Source organism: Eptesicus fuscus, chromosome 15, assembly GCF_027574615.1.
Source record: "Eptesicus fuscus isolate TK198812 chromosome 15, DD_ASM_mEF_20220401, whole genome shotgun sequence".
Lineage (NCBI taxonomy): Eukaryota > Metazoa > Chordata > Mammalia > Chiroptera > Vespertilionidae > Eptesicus > Eptesicus fuscus.
This window is the reverse complement of record NC_072487.1, coordinates 67,974,434-67,990,758: the sequence shown is the minus strand read 5'-3', so window position 1 is coordinate 67,990,758 and position 16,325 is coordinate 67,974,434. Positions and strand designations below refer to the sequence as shown.

Below are 16,325 nucleotides of genomic sequence, written 5' to 3'. Positions count from 1 at the left end.
TGGGCTGCTCGTGGACACCCCGTTAATTTGTGGAGAGCAGGGATGTGACAGCAGACCCTGGAGGCTCCCAAGTATCACAGAATCACATGGTGTTTGGAGAGAATCAGATCAGCAGTCTCATTAGATCCCCCTCAGTATCCACATCTCACAAAGGGCATGGGTTAGGTAACGTGGGTGGATGTAAGGGAGTGGGTTTTGGAATCAAACGGATAAGGATTTGGGTTTTGCTGTATGAAACTCTTTAAAGACGATTTCCCTTGTCTGTGAAATGGGGACAACACGACCAAAAACAAAGGATTCTTCTGGAATTAAAGGACATTGCATTTTTTTTAATTAAAAATATATTTTATTGGTTTTTCGCAGAGAGGAAGAGAGAGGGATAGAGAGCTAGAAACATTGATGAGAGAAACATCGACCAGCTGCCTCCTGCACGCCCCCTAGCGGGGATGTGCCGGCAACCAATGTACATGCCCTCGACCGGAATCGAACCCCGAACCCAGGACCTTCCAGTCCGCAGACTGACGCTCTATCCACTGAGCCAAACCGGTTTCGGCAAAGGACATTGCATATTTAAAAGCATTTAACACAGTGCCCAGCAGGAACCACACCATCCAATTGTTCATTTAGCAAATATACTTATTATATAGTGGCTATGATTCTAATTGGGGAATTAGATGATGCTACGGAGAACAGAGAGCGGGCAACCGGCCCTTCTGGAGTGGATTGCTGGAGAGATTTTCCAGAGGAATGTCTGGTTAAAACTGGATAAAAGAATGGTTGGAGACTCATCTTAGGAAAAGCAGGGCTGGGAACTCGGGCGGGGGGAGAGTACGGGACACCCAGGAAGTGGACAGGATTTCAGCCTGCCTGGAGCTGGGACAAGAGCGTGAGAGAAAACAAGAGCAGGCTGTGGAAGCAGGCAGGGACCAGATGATTTCTTGACGCCACTGAGTCTCAGAAAACGTTGAATGAATAACTCTCTCTTCTGAGGTAGCCTGTTGATTTCCGCACCAACTGTAGTTTGTTAGAAGAGCTGTCTACTGTGTCCCCTGGGAGCCTTCTGTTCCTTAGGGTCAGCGTTTTCATACCTGTGTGGACAATGCTTCATGAGGGTGCCTAGCTTGGGCCTCAGTGGTCACCAGTGGCTTCGAATTGGTCTGCCCAGCCATCTCTAGGGCCAGAGGAGACTTCCCTGACCTCCATTCTGGCACCCGCAGCCAGCAATGCCATCTGCAATCTCACACTCTTGTTTGAGCGAACACCTCCAATTGGTGGAAACTGATTTCAGAGAGACCATAAATCCCAGGAACTTTTTCTGAACATGAATAGTGATGCCCACCCTTATCATCTCTGATCAGAGTACAGGGGTTTTGATTGATCTAAAATGTTCCAAGTTAACTCTTAAGATTTAGAATCAATTTTCCCCTCCTTTGCTTTCTTCCTACTTTCCTTCCTTTGCCCCTTTCTCCCCCCCCCCCCCCCCCCCCTTTCTCTCTTTCCCATTCTTGATTCCTTATTGGGAAGAGAGAGACACGTGCTCACATTTCTGTAAGAACAAAACTCAGTGTGACACTATCAATCAAAGAGCACATCGGTTCAGATGAACACAGAATCCTTTTCAAAGGACAGAAGAGTAGCTGGTCCATCACGTAAGACAAAGAAAACGTACCTGAGTGCAGTGCACTCCTGCCCAGTGACTCAGCTTTTCTCTTCCGAGCAGCACCGACTTGGAGAAGCAGGACACCGTAGCTCCAATGCCTCATCCTTTGGACTCACATGAACCATATGGCAGGAGGATAGTCTTCCTGGCTGCCCACACCCATCAGAGCTCAGGGTGGGAGGTTTCTTACATTGGAACCCTTCCAAGAACCCACCACACTGGTCACCTTAGTCACCACCAGCTATGCCAGATGGGCTTGATGGGCGTGGTTTTCACGTGGGGCCCTGCTTTGGCCTCGATTCCTTGGTTACTGCTAACAGAGCGTCCCATTGCTCAAAAGTCTCTCTTCTCTGGAACCTTGAAGATGTCTTAACAGACAGGCAGCTTGTTTTACTGAATTGAAGAATAGATACAATGTGTGTACACATTGACTTTTACTTGAAGGCACTGTTTTTTTCATGCTCATCTACATGTATTTGTCACAGACCAATTTTTGTTTGACATTGCATTATATCCAGTGTTTATACAATGAGCCTTATTCAGTCAACCCAAACGTTGGGCCTAAAATAATTAACCGTGCAGCATTTAGTGAGTCACTTCACCTTTCTGAATCTCAGTTGTGATACTTGCAAAATGAAGCATGAGGACGAGATAACTTCTAAAACTCTTGCAGCACTAAAACCATCTATTATTCATTCATTCAGCAAATATTTTCAGATTGTCTTCCATGTCCTGGACTTGGAATGCAATAGTGAGCAAAACAGCCTACCTTTCAGCTCTTGCAGGGCTGCTCTTCTGTTTCAGAAAGAATGAAATGATCAATTAAACTTTTGAAGAAGCAATCTAAGGCTGTGTAGGAAGGACATACAATAGACTAGTGGGGGTTGGGGGGAGTGACTGCAGTGAAAATAGTGTGGTTAGAAAAGGTCTCACCAGGCTGGTAATGGTTGAGTTGAGACCTAAACAATGAATTAAAAAAGCCATTTGATGATTTGGGAGATGAGTTCTAAATTGTAGCTGTGATAAAAATATGTGAAAACGACAACATGTGTGAGTATGTTCCATAGCATTATTTTACTTGAGCATTACAGCCACTTTCTGAAATGGGTAGGAAAAGTGATTTTTTCATATTTATTAGACAAGAATGAAACCCAGAACGATGATGATATGGGTTGCCCAGTACGGGAGAGTAAGTTAGTGACAGAGATGAGCTTCAAATTTTGATTTCCTCTCCCTAATGTCATCTGCTTTTCCTTATAGTTCTCTTCTGTGTTTCTCAGAATGGTTTCACCTGCACCCTTCTCAGTCTTCATTTTGCTGATCACATTTTCCCATCTCCAGACCAAAACAACAACACTACTTTAATGATTAAAAGAAAAAAATATATCAAGTACCAAATATGTAGTAGAGTGACTTAATTGAAGGAGATCTTAAATTAAAGGTAGCTGATTTAACTCTCTCAGTGTACAGAAGGGGAAAGTGCAGCCCAGAGAGGGAAATGACTTGTCCCCAGCCTTGGGTAGAATAGAGGACATCTACTCTATAGACTCCTGTTCTCTTGACCATGCTATTGCTTTTGAAACAGGGTCCCATTCTTTATTCTTTCTTTCTATCTTTTTTAACCTATTGATGTATTTATTTATTTGGGGGGTGATGAGATCACATTAAAACCACTGACATTCAGTTTGTAGTTTGCTACCTTTCATCACTCTGTCACTTTCACATACTCTTCTGCATATGAATGTTTCAGATGGTTTTTCTCCACTTATTATTAGCGTACATTACCCAAGACAAATCTCATTTTATTTCCTGTTCATACTTTTAAAGGCCTTTGCATCCTAGATGTTACTCTTCCTCTTGTCTATGCTTAGGACGCCAGGCGTATTTCACGGCCACTGTAGAATCCATTGTGGTACTGACATTTATCCCCTCTTTCCTATCAGGAGATAGCACTGAACCCAAAAGAGACTGGCTAAAACCCATTCAGGGCTTTGAACATTCATTTCTATTGAATGTATTGTCATTTATTAGGATCAGTATCTTTGCTTACAATCTTTTTAGGCCATTCAAATAACTGTACTAAATTCAAGGTGATGTAAATGCATTTTCAAGTTCCAATTCATAAGACCATCAAATCTCTTTATTAAATTTCATTTTAGTATGCACCACATTTTTTACCTAGATATTTAATTTCTTTGCAAATTCAGTTAAGAAAAAAAATTTAGGACAGATGGTGAGTCACGATGTCTCACAGGAAAAAATATTACGGAATGGTTTAGATAGAATTGGATTGTTCCCCTTAATATGTGGTTGAATTTGTATTATGATCTCATTCTAATTAATATTTTCATAAAAATCTTTGTGTAGTAGAATGCTGAAACAGATTCAAATCAGGTTTGAGCTATCTTCAATATAATCAATAACAGAGATTCTAAAACTCAAAAAGAGCTTTGCTACTTCATTATTTACTGAATACCTGCTTTGAGATTGACGTTGTCCTAAGTATTGGGGATGTAAATAGAGGTAAGACTGGAGCCAGCCCAGAAATATCTCACAATCCAAGAGCTGTACATTTTCATGCATTTATTTATTTATTTATTTATTCATTCATTCATTCATTCATTCATTCATAAATATCAGTCACAGTATGGCAAGGCAGTGCTCTTGATCCTAAAGAAAGAGGTGCACTTTGAGACATACTCCCATAAATCTTATCATAAAAATAAAAATTCATTTTAGATAGTGAATAATACTGTGAAGGAAATAAAATACAGTGGTATGCTGCTCTCTAATGGGGTGGGGAATAGGATGTGAGCTTACTGTAAGTAGACGGGGTTGTTATTTGAGGAAGTACTATTTGAACTGAGCCTTAAATGATGAAAAGGAAGAGAGTGTGAGAAAATCCAAGAAAAAAGTATTCCAATAAACTGAGTAACATGTGCAAGTTCCTGAAGCAATAACAAGTTTGGCTTATTTAAGGAACAGATTCTTGTTGAATTGATGCATTTATGGATGAGCAAATAAATGAATGGAACCTAGTGAGCAAGAGGATAGTAATAGGAGGCATTCAGAGACAGTAGGGACTCATAGGCCATGTTACAGATTTTGATTTTGTTCCATGTAACATGGGAAGCCATTGAGGTGCTTTAGGTAGGAAAGTGGTCTGATATTGTTTATGTTTTTAAAGGACCACTGTTGTTGTACTCTAGGGGAGGGAAGATTGGGAATCAGACATAAAAAAGCTGGTTAAATGAGCAATACCTCAGTGATGATGGCTGGGATTAGGGTGTTGGTGATGGAGCAAAAGTAGATCTTTTTGGAATTTTCTGAGATGAAAGAGTCTCCAAGATGTACTTCTTTTGGTTTTGGTGAGTTGGCTAAAAAAATAGGAGTGATGATTCAGAAGGTTTTGGTTTAGCCGTTGTTGAGCAATGTTGTCATTTACTAAGAGGAGGAAGAAAGGAATGTGGGGAGAAACCATTACTTCTGTTTCAGACATGTTGATTTTGTGATGACTTTAAACAGATATTTAAGTAGAGATGTCATTGTTGGGACTCAGAGAAGAGGTCATATCTAAAGAAATGTTTGAGTCATTAGTGCATAAATGTTCTAAAATTTGTACTTAAAACTTAGGACTGGATGAGAGGATGTAGATAGATAAGAAAAAGAGGGCCTACCGGGTGAGCCCAAGTGGCCCTGGGTCTGGGAGAGGCCAAGCATCCCTGGGTCCGGGTGAGACCATGTGTCCCTGGATCCGGGTGAGGCCTCGTGCACCTAGGCCCGGGTGAGCCCAAGTGGCCCTGGGTCTGGGAGAGGCCAAGCGTCCCTGGGTCCGGGTGAGACCATGCGTCCCTGGATCCGGATGAGGCCTCGTGCACCTAGGCCCGGGTGAGCCCAAGTGGCCCTGGGTCTGGGAGAGGCCAAGCGTCCCTGGGTCCGGGTGAGACCATGTGTCCCAGGATCCGGGTGAGGCCTCGTGCACCTAGGCCCGGGTGAGCCCAAGTGGCCCTGGGTCTGGGAGAGGCCAAGCGTCCCTGGGTCCGGGTGAGACCATGCGTCCCTGGATCTGGGTGAGGCCTCGTGCACCTAGGCCCGGGTGAGCCCAAGTGGCCCTGGGTCTGGGAGTGGCCAAACGTTCCTGGGTCTGGGTGAGACCATGTGTCCCTGGATCCGGGTGAGGCCTCGTGCACGTAGGCCCGGGTGAGCCCAAGTGGCCCTGGGTCTGGGAGAGGCCAAGCGTCCCTGGGTCCGGGTGAGACCATGCGTCCCTGGATCCGGGTGAGGCCTCGTGCACCTAGGCCCGGGTGAGCCCAAGTGGCCCTGGGTCTGGGAGAGGCCAAGCGTCCCTGGATCTGGGTGAGACCATGTGTCCCTGGATCCGGATGAGGCCTCGTGCACCTAGGCCCGGGTGAGCCCAAGTGGCCCTGGGTCTGGGAGTGGCCAAACGTTCCTGGGTCTGGGTGAGACCATGTGTCCCTGGATCCGGGTGAGGCCTCGTGAACCTAGGCCCGGGTGAGGCCACGTGCCCCTGGGTCTGGGAGAGGCCAAGCGTCCCTGGGTCCGGGTGAGACCATGCGTCCCTGGATCCGGATGAGGCCTCGTGCACCTAGGCCCGGGTGAGCCCAAGTGGCCCTGGGTCTGGGAGAGGCCAAGCGTCCCTGGGTCCGGGAGAGGCCAAGCGTCCCTGGGTCCAGGTGAGGCCTTGTGCAACTAAGCCCGGGTGAGGCCACGTGCCCCTGGGTCTGGGAGAGGCCAAGCGTCCCTGGGTACGGGTGAAGCCAGATCCTGGGTCCGGGTGAGGCCGTGCGCCCCTGGATCCATCCGGGTGAGGCTGGGTCCCAGGCCCGGGTGAGACCACGCGCCCCTTGGGTATGGGTGAGGCCACGTGCCCCTTAGTCCAGGTGACGCCGTGCCCCTGGGTTCGGCCGAGACCAAACCAGAGGGAGTCGGACCTCCATTACCACCATTTGTCCACCATCCAGAGCTGAGGGGTCAGTGCTGACATGTACACATAAGGAACTACTGGACATCGAAATTGGGTCTCAAAAGAACTGTTGGTCCAGGGGGAAGCTCGCTACAGATTGATTCATTTGCCTGTCAGCATAAATATTATTGCTCGTCTCACATTCAGTTCTTATTAGTATATATCTAGTGACATATGATCTCGCTCATCTAGGGGAAATGATGAACAACATAGACTGAGGAACAAGAACAGAACCAGAAGCAAGGAGGCATCGATCGGACTATCGGGCCTCAGAGGGAGGATAGGGGAGGGTAGGGGGAGGGTGGGGGGAGGGGGAGAGTTCAACCAAAGGACCTGTATGCATGCATATAAGCCTATCCAAAGGTTAAGTTCAACAGGGGAGTGGGGCATGCGTGGGGAGAGGGGTGGGATGGGAATGGGGGGATGAGGACAAATATGTGACACCTTAATCAATAAAGAAATTAAAAAAAAAAAAAAAAAGAAAACTCCTAAAAAAAAAAAAAAAAAAAAAGAAAAAGAGGGCCTAATCGCTAACCCTGAAACATGGCAACATTTAGTAAAGAGTTAGGGAAGCAGAAGACAGCACATGAATCTGTGTGGGAAGAGCTGGGAGCCAGAAGGGATAGGATGGCATGGTGTCATGGCATCCAAGAGAGAATACTGCTACCTCAAGGAAAAGGTACTTCTTTATATGCTTCAAGATTCTTTGACTTTGCGGTGTGTGTTAGCAATGTTGAAGTCGATGATCTTGACAAGATTGGTTTGGGTGGAGTGGTGAGTACAGAAACTCGATTGGAGAGAACTAAAGAGTGAATTCCAGGAGAGAAAGGAGATAAGTTTAGATAATTCAATAAACTTTACTGTGAATCATAGAAAGAGAAATGTGACATAGGAGACAGTGGTGCGGAGATGTGGGATGATGCCACTTAAATTTTTTTTAATTTACATTATTTAATTTTTAAAATAAAAAATGTTTATATAGGCAATATCCTGTTTTGCTGATATGGAAGGAGAATATAATGATGGAGGAAATAGAGGGAATTGGACAAATAGGGATGCAGAAGATTGATACATGAGGCTTCATGGCCTGAAGATGCTGGAAATAAATCTTGATGGAAGACTCAAAGGTGGAAAGTAGCCTTTCAGGCTAAAGAACTAAGGGTAAAAGCTCTGAGGCGTGAGTCCTGGGGAGGAACTGTATGTGTGCATCTGAGAGTGAAGGCATGGTCGGAAATGAGCCTAAGTAGGAACGTTGGAGCTGGGCAACAAAAGGGCGTGAGTAGCAGGTGGGGATGTTCAGATTTTGCAGGAGTCAATTGAGTATTGTAAACATGATCAGATTTATGTTTTAGATGAAAGGCTCATCATAGGCTGCTTTGTGAGGAGGGACTGAAGTGGGGAGGCCTTCAAGTCAGTGGTGTCAGGGCCAAGAGGACAGAGGACAAGGCTGCCCCTGGAGGGTACTTTTCATGGCAGGCCTGAGAGTGGAGTGGAGTGGCAGCGTGAGACTACGTCTATATTCACTCTTCTTTTCCTGGTGCTTTTGGGTTGCTGGATGGTGCCTGGTTGTCACAGTGAAACACAAGAAGGGATTTCTGGCCCACTTTGGTATGTGGCCAGCCCTTGAAGGAACCCGAAACCGACTTCAGCTCCTCAGGTTCAGTTGACCTCATCAGCATCTGAAGCTGGTTAGTGGATTCATGGTTCTGTAGGAGCCCTTGGCCACCCCGTCGTCTGTACCCTGGACAGGCTGATCTGGTGGAGAAGGTTAAGGACAAACCCCAGTTTGAATAGAATTAAATGAGGTCAGCAGTGTAGGTGTCTCACGAAGCTTTTGAAGGATCAGCGATGCAAAGTCTTGGTATTTCTGTTCCAGAGGAAACATTTGCCAGTGTAGCCACCTCCCATGCCCCAGGCTTTCCTTTGCAAACCTTCAGGGGTTAAGCACTGTAGTTGCCCCTGTTCCAAGGAACTATTATTTGGACACAAAGATCATGCATATTTTGGTCTTTTCTTATTGTTGTTTGGATGAATTGTTATGTGGCATGAAGCTTGTTGTGGTTGGATCCATCCCTAAACAAACATCTGAACTTAAAAAATACTATTTTTTTTTTCCTGGTGCTTAAAAAAATAGAAAAAAAATAGTAATCATTGGACTAAAAGAGACTATCCCAATGCCAGTCAGTCACTGTTCCCTCTGGAAATAGAAAGAGATGCGAATTTCTCCAAAGCTGACCCATCTTCATAAACAGGGAGTTTAGAAAGACAGGTAAATCTATCCACCCTTAGGAAGGTAGCCTATCTAAGAGTCTGTGTTCAAATTCTTTGCTTCCTCCTTGAGTCCTAAACCAAATCTATCTCCTATTACTTAAAACTCTCACCTCCTCATTTGCAGAGAGTTGTGTGTGTGTGTTTTCTCAATGGGCTGTAGACTTGGTAACCCCCCAATAGCTTCTCAGACTAGTTATATTTAGTTCACACTAGTGGCTGTTCTGAAAAGTGAAATCAGAGATTCCACAAAATAATATTGAAACTTGGTAAAGGGCCAAACATGATTTTGTTGCCAGAATCGTATACTGAAAGCCCAGTCTGATGTGACAGCATGGTGCTATAGAAAGAGCACTGCACTGTAAGTTCAAGACCCATCAGTCTAGTCCTGTCTCTACTGGAAATTTCTCTGAAGGCTTCCATAAGTCACCATAACATATGAACCTCAGCTTCCCTCATGTAAAATGAAACTATTGCTTTCAGCTCCAAGGTCATCATCATCATCATCAACCAGTTATTGATCATCTGTTATGATCAAGCCATCTGAGCATCATACTAAACAGTCAGTCATTCAACCATTATTCAGAGGAGGAAACTAAGGTTCACAAATTCTAAGTGATATGCCCAAAGTCAAATCAATAGTAATTGGAACCTCTGCTAAGCAAAGTCAGGTCTACACCTCACTGCCTCAAAGACTGTGAGCCTCATAGGTAACAGCACACCTTTCTTGGTCAGGAGAATCTTCAAGGTCTCCCCATCTCTAAAGAATAATGTTCAAATTCCTTAACGTAGCATTGCAGTCCTTCCTTGTCTGGCTTCAGATCAGCTTTTCAATGTCTCGGCTCCAGGATCCATTGAACTCCCTGAATTGTGACCTTGCCAGACATATACACACACATGGATCAAGATGCAGTTATATTCTTCCCGGAACATGGGCAAATTATTTTGATCCTTCAAGATGCTGCCCCCAAAGCAACTTCTCAGGAAGCCATCCCCCATTTTTCCAAGTAGTGTTGATCCCCCTGCAGGAAAGGAGTCCTGTTGGATTCATTAGTGTATCCCCAGTGCCAGCGCAGTCACAGAGCAGATACTCAGAAACTACTGGTGAAGTGAATTGTCCTCACCAGTTCTCCTCTGAGGATTAGGATCTATCTTAGCTGAGGATGATAACATCCCTCCCTCCTAAAATCTCTTAAGATTGGGCACTGTGCCTTTACAACCTGTATTACTTTCCTATCTCTTAAGTCTGTTATGGTAGTTGATCATACCCAGCCCTATATTGAGGCAGTCTAAAAGGGAATCTTGTCTCCAGTTTATATATGGGGAAACTGAGGAACAGAGAGGTGAACTAACATGCTAATATTACCCGGTAACCAGGGGCAGATCAGGAGGGTGAATCCAGGGTTTCTGAATTCAAGGATGAGAACTTTTAACAATAGCTTAAACACCAGTGTTTGCTTATATGTCAAAGTAAACTCATCTCATTTCCCTGAAGCGTGGCTTTCTGAGTTTTCAGATAGGGGTGATGATCTCTGTCTCAGTGTCCTTTGGACATGCCTCGGGAATGCAGAGGCATGCATTTCAGTTCCATGGTGCAGGCCCATGGAAATCGAAGATTACGTAACGCGAAGCAGCATCAGCTGTGTCTATCCACTTACAGAGTCCATTGGGCTCAGGCTCTTGGAGCTGAGCTCATTGCTTCCAAAAGGAAAAGAAAATGTCTTTCAAGTAAAATCTCAACCATGGAAGACAGACTTGGCAATGCCCCCCAGCCACAGCAAGACTCCTCACTGGATAGAGCAGATTTTTAAACCTGACACCACATGAAAGGAACTGAATCTAAATTGTGGGGTTCCCTCAATGTCAGTAGAGGTTCCCTCATGTCAGGAGAGGATGGGCTGGGAATCAGCCTGTCCCTGCAATCCCCCTGTAAGCCAGTTGCCACTGGTGTCTCAATAATTTTCCCTTCCCCCTAACACCCAGTGTAAAAAATTTTTTTTTCAAAGAGCACAACATTTAAACTACATTTGGACAAGAGTATATGCATCATAGGTGCCAAATTTTAGTTATTCATTCATTGAACAGATACTGACTGAGAGTCTATTAGGTTTTCACAGTACCCCTCCCAATGGGATGTATTATTATCAGTGCTACCTAGCTACTACATGGAAGGCAGGTGGCAAGGTGATAATTTTGCTTCAAACTCTTTTCACTACAACCTGCTCTCCTCCCAGCATAAAGCATTCAAGAAGCACTAAGTAAATTGTAATGAAAGCAGAAAGGCCAGTCTTGTTCTATTGTTTTGTTGTCACTGTCTTTGTTTTTCCTGGCCACACATTTGTATTCCATTCCCCACCATGTTCCCTTCAGTGCATGGTGCATAGGAGTATGGATGGAGAGAGAATTCCCCAGATGAAAATGGGCAGATGTATCTGAAGGGCCCCTGGGACTCTAGCAAGAGAAATGAATAGCAGAGTCCAAGGATGTTATTCAAAAAAAGGGGACTCAGAGTAGCTTTGTCAGCAAAATATTGGGGCAGAAACCAGGCATCTTTCCACTCCCCTCTCTCTTCTTCTCTTTAGCTCTATCTCCTGTCTCTCTTTTAACTCTGTCTATATCAATCTGTTTATATTAACTATCTGTCTGTTTAGGTACCTATTTACCTACCTATATCTATCTCTTTCTCACCTCCATTCCCAGGTTCTGCTGATTCTAGGCAGACATATATTAAGGTCTTAATTATAATCAGGAAGAAATTAGCCTTCATGAGAACTCCAACTCTAGCCCCAACTCCTGACACTCTGAGGTCTCTTCGATGGGGGAATAAATTGTCTTCTTAACGAATAGATCTTCTACAATCTTATTTTAATCTTACCTTCCTGATCTTCATATTAGAAGAGCAGAAAGGTGTTATCAAGAGTCAGGCAACCCCATGACCGTATCTACAGGAGGCTGTGCAGTAATTATTCTGTAGATACCACACATAGGGGGAAACCCCTCTGCTAGGTGTCAAAAGCCAGGCTTGTACTTCTAGCTCTGTGGACACCTCATCTGCTATGGCTCTCAGGGTTCCAATAGATAAAATGGGAGAGGGGCTGGCATTGCACACACCATCTCAGGAAATCACTGCAACTACACAAGGTAAGTATTATCTCCATTCCTTTTTGGAGGAGGGAAATGAAGTTCATAGAAGACAGGTTATTTTGTTTCAGTCCTACACATCTTATATATGACAGAGTTAGGATTGGAAACTGGCTTTACCTGATGCCAAAACCTATGCTCTTTGCAATTCCCTGTCTTGGGTGAGTGAAGTCTGCATTGATGGTTGGTCATTCTTGGATTGGGCCTAAGCTTTATTTTATGTGAGTTGGCCACACTGACCAGGACACTGGAGCTCCAGAGAAGTGCTGAGCCTGTGTCTGTCCCTTGCTTGAACTGCCAGGCATACTAGTGGTCACTGGAGTCTGTGCTGGCTCCAACCCATCCTCAAATAATTGAATTATAATGAATTGATTTATTCTGGCCCTTTCGATAGTATTTCACTATGTAAACTGCAGAAATAAACAAGGGATTTTGGAGCTTGGAAGGGGCTCAATATTCTGCTGCCCCTGAATTCACAGACTCCTTTTTCAGATAGTCAGCATCCTAGGAATCCTGGCCTTATTTCTGCTTGACCCGGGCACTTTCTGTTACCGGGAAGGCTTCTTGAACGTGTTGTAGGCAAGTGCTGACTTCACAAGCTGATTCAGTTCAGTCAGTTAGAAATAAAGTCACTCCTTAGAAGATGAAGCATTATTGTAGAATGGGCAAGGCTTGGTTGACTTACCTGAAATGCCCAGGGTATCTAAGAAGCCCTTAAAACCTAGAGAATTAGATAGGAAGCGCTCCTAGCATCCCAGTGGTCTAACCTCCTTCTCTATATTAAGTATAATCGAGGCCAGAGAGAAAGAGTCCTGTCTAAAGTAACAGAGCAATTTAGTTACAGAGCTGGGACTGGAACCAGCCTCTCTTGTATATAAATTCACTCTTCATGTGAAACCAAAAACCTCTTGGAGCTAAATAAACCTCAGTTTGCGACTGGGGAGTTCCATGGCATCGGGTAATGTCTCCAGAACCTAGAAAGGGAAAACCTGAGTTCGATACCAGGATCTGGCATTAACACACTATGTGATCTGGGGCTTATTATTAACGATGTGTGAGATCTCGTTTCCTGATCTGAAAGACTAAAATGATAATTAAAATAATAATGCCTTCCTCACCAGCTTGCTGTGGGCTCACTTGGGATAATGAAAGTAGAAGTGTTTGTGAGTTGCGCTCGCGCGTGCGTGCATGTGTGTGTAGTAAAAAACACACGTAAGATCAATCCTCTTAAAACGTTAGGCATACAGTACAGTATTATTAACACAGTATATGTCCTTTTGTGACTGGCTTATGTCATTTGTGATAATGCCCTCCATGTCTGCTCGTGTTGTCACATATGGCAGGATTTTCTTCTTTTTTGAAGGCTGAATAATAATCCGTTGTGATGATCAGTGATGGGCTTTAACAGTGCTGATGATTCTTCTGGTCCAGTTCCACAGCTGCTACTGATGGCTGAGACCAAAGGACCAATATATCTCTCTTTTCTCCCCCTTCCGTGTCTCTCCTGTAGATGAACCCAGCCGGTGCTATTTCCATGATGGTGACGGGGTATGTGAGGAGTTTGAACAAAAAACCAGCATCAAGGACTGTGGTGTCTACACACCCCAGGGGTTCCTGGATCAGTGGGCATCCAATGCTTCAGTTTCCCATCAAGACCAGCAATGCCCAGGCTGGGTCATCATTGGCCAGCCAGCAGCATCCCAGGTAAGACACCAGCCACGTGTGGCATTTCCTGCCGATATTCTGAATCTCTACTCTGTCCCTCAGAGCTTCCCACTTCGAAGGTAGTGTCATTGGATGTGGCCACGTGACCATACCTCTAACCAAATGTAATTCCAGAGCCTCACGAGTACCATTTCTCAGGGATTAGATGTGGAATAGCTAAGCACAGAGAAGGAACATCAGGGTAATGACTGTCCTCCTATGTCCCTACCAGTTATAATTCACATTTAGGAAAGAATTCCATTTTGGACATACCACAGGAATTCAATGGGGAAGAACACATTCTTTTGGGGGAGTCCCACAATTTATTTTGTGTGTATGTGTGTGGGAGGGTACTCCTTGAACACTCCTGTGAATTTGCTGTGTGGCCTTGGACCAGTCTCCCCACCTCTCTGGCCCCCATATTTTCCCATCTTTAAATTAGAGAGTAGGTCAGCTTGATGATCTCTAAGGACCTTCCCAACTCTAAAAAGCTGTGACTCACTCCCCAGTCCCCTAATGCACTATTTGCGTTCCAGGGTTCTTCCCCAAAGGACTCTCCGCTCGGTTGAGGGACTAAGAGTGTTGGGGCCAGCAGAGCTTATGTGATTCTAGGGATGGCTGTGCTGTCCCCAGAGCCCCCTTTCCAATTATCCTGCTGAGCAAGCACCTGCCTTCTTCCGAGACTCCCATTTCCCAGAGACACGACTCAGTGCTTCTGACCGCCTGGCCCAGTAGCTGCCTCTGAGGCCAGCCTGCCTCCTGGACTTGTAGATGAGTCATTATACTGTTTCCCTGATTCAGGGTCAGGGGGGATAGACCTGATTTCTAGATAAAAGAAGATGTGACTTTCTCCTAGGGCCCAGTAAAAAAACCATTGGATGAGGTACAAGATAGGTACATTCACTTATGTATTTTATAGTGTTTATCTGATCATTTCTCATTTACCTATTTACTTACGTTTACATTCATTAGATTCCCTATTCATTCCTTTGCATTTATTTATGACTGCCCTGAGGAGAATGTGTGGAGAGAAATGGGAACACAGTATTTCCTGATGCTTCTCATGGGCAGTGCCTGCCTGGTGAATGAATGAATGGGTAAATGAATGAATGTCTAGGCCTCATCCTACCCCTGTGCCACCGCTGTACTTGAGGAACTCATCTTTGGCTACACCCAATTTCATGAACTCTAATAATCAGTTTGTGTGTCTGGCTCCCCCATTAGGCTGCTGGTACTTTCATAACTGTTTTGAGTTTTATTCATCTCTCTCACCTTCTTCAAGTACAAGATCCAGATAAGACTAGCTGCTCAGGAAATATGTGTTTAATTGATTGTAGATTCACGCATGTGCACACACACATACGTGTACACATTGATACATACAATGAACAACACTAAGAGACAATGTTCAAGAACCACATCTGTATGACAGAGAATGTCCTGCTCAGGGTTGGCAGGACTGGCTGTCAGTAGAGCCAGGAATTCCAGATTCAACACCAGCATCCCTTTCTAGAAGTGTTTCAAAAACATCATTCAAACAAGGGAATTATTAACACACTTAGACTCTCATAAGAGCGAGAAGTGAGGTAACAGCTGTGCTTAAAAATCACCCAAAGGTTATCGCTGCTAATGTGAGAAGAGGAGAGAAAGACTTTTCCAGTCTTAGCGTTTGAAAGAGACTTCATGGGGCAATTATTCCACTTTGGTAAGGAGTGGGCTGTCAGGAATTATGGGCAATTATCTCTTCCTAAACAAAAATCCAATTTAAAAAAATCATTATCAGTACTACAAAGAGGTGATGAGGAAACAAAATCATCCTATTGAATTATTCATTGCAACCAATTTTATTTTAATGAAATCGACTAGGTTCCATTACTCTGGGCTTGGACATAATCTTTGTTACAAGGAGACTTCAGCTGTAACTAAATTTGCCTTAATGAGATTAACTCACTGGAGAGTACAGGGTCAAGGAGGGGGTGTGTGTGCAGGCTGGGTGCAGGGCCAGGCAGGGCGGCCTGGAGGGCTGTTGAACAAAGTCTCCTGAAGTCCCCCTCAGAAAGCAGATGCCTAGAAATCATTCACACACTGCGCCCCCATCGTGTACACACACACACACACACACACACACACACGTGCACACACACATAGCCTGTGTAATCCTGAGTAAGGCTGTTTGTGGAATGGAAACTAGCTCCCTTCTGACAGCACAGCAGAGGGGGACGAGGTATAACCATGGCGCTCATTACCTTGTGCAGTGATTAGAGGAGGCTGGTAGCTAATTCTCACCCTGTCAGGGACTCCAGTGAAGAAGTTGATGGCTTGAGAAAAGGAGTTGGGAGGTACTTAGATGCACCTTCCCCATACACAATTAAGCTCTTCTCCTCCTCCTCCTCTTTCCTCTTTCTCTTTCACACACACACACGCATACATGTACATACAAAAACACGTAAAAATTTCTACAAAAATAGTCAGTGTAGGGACAGGATTCCAGAGAGTAGGAACAAAAGTAGACACAGGAGAATAGTGGAGGGGACCGGGGGCCTCCAGGTCCACCAGCCACCATACTGG

General features: G+C 44.7%; 1 protein-coding gene across 1 annotated transcript in view; it reads left to right on the top strand.

Annotated features, from left to right (window-relative positions):
- Window positions 1-16,325, top strand: part of PAPPA (pappalysin 1) — a 218,523-nt gene that overhangs the window by 120,945 nt on the left and 81,253 nt on the right. Inside the window, exon 10 of the mRNA XM_028161419.2 lies at window positions 13,564-13,757. Within this exon, the coding sequence (XP_028017220.2) occupies window positions 13,564-13,757 (194 nt within the window). The remainder of the gene's footprint in view (window positions 1-13,563; window positions 13,758-16,325) is intronic.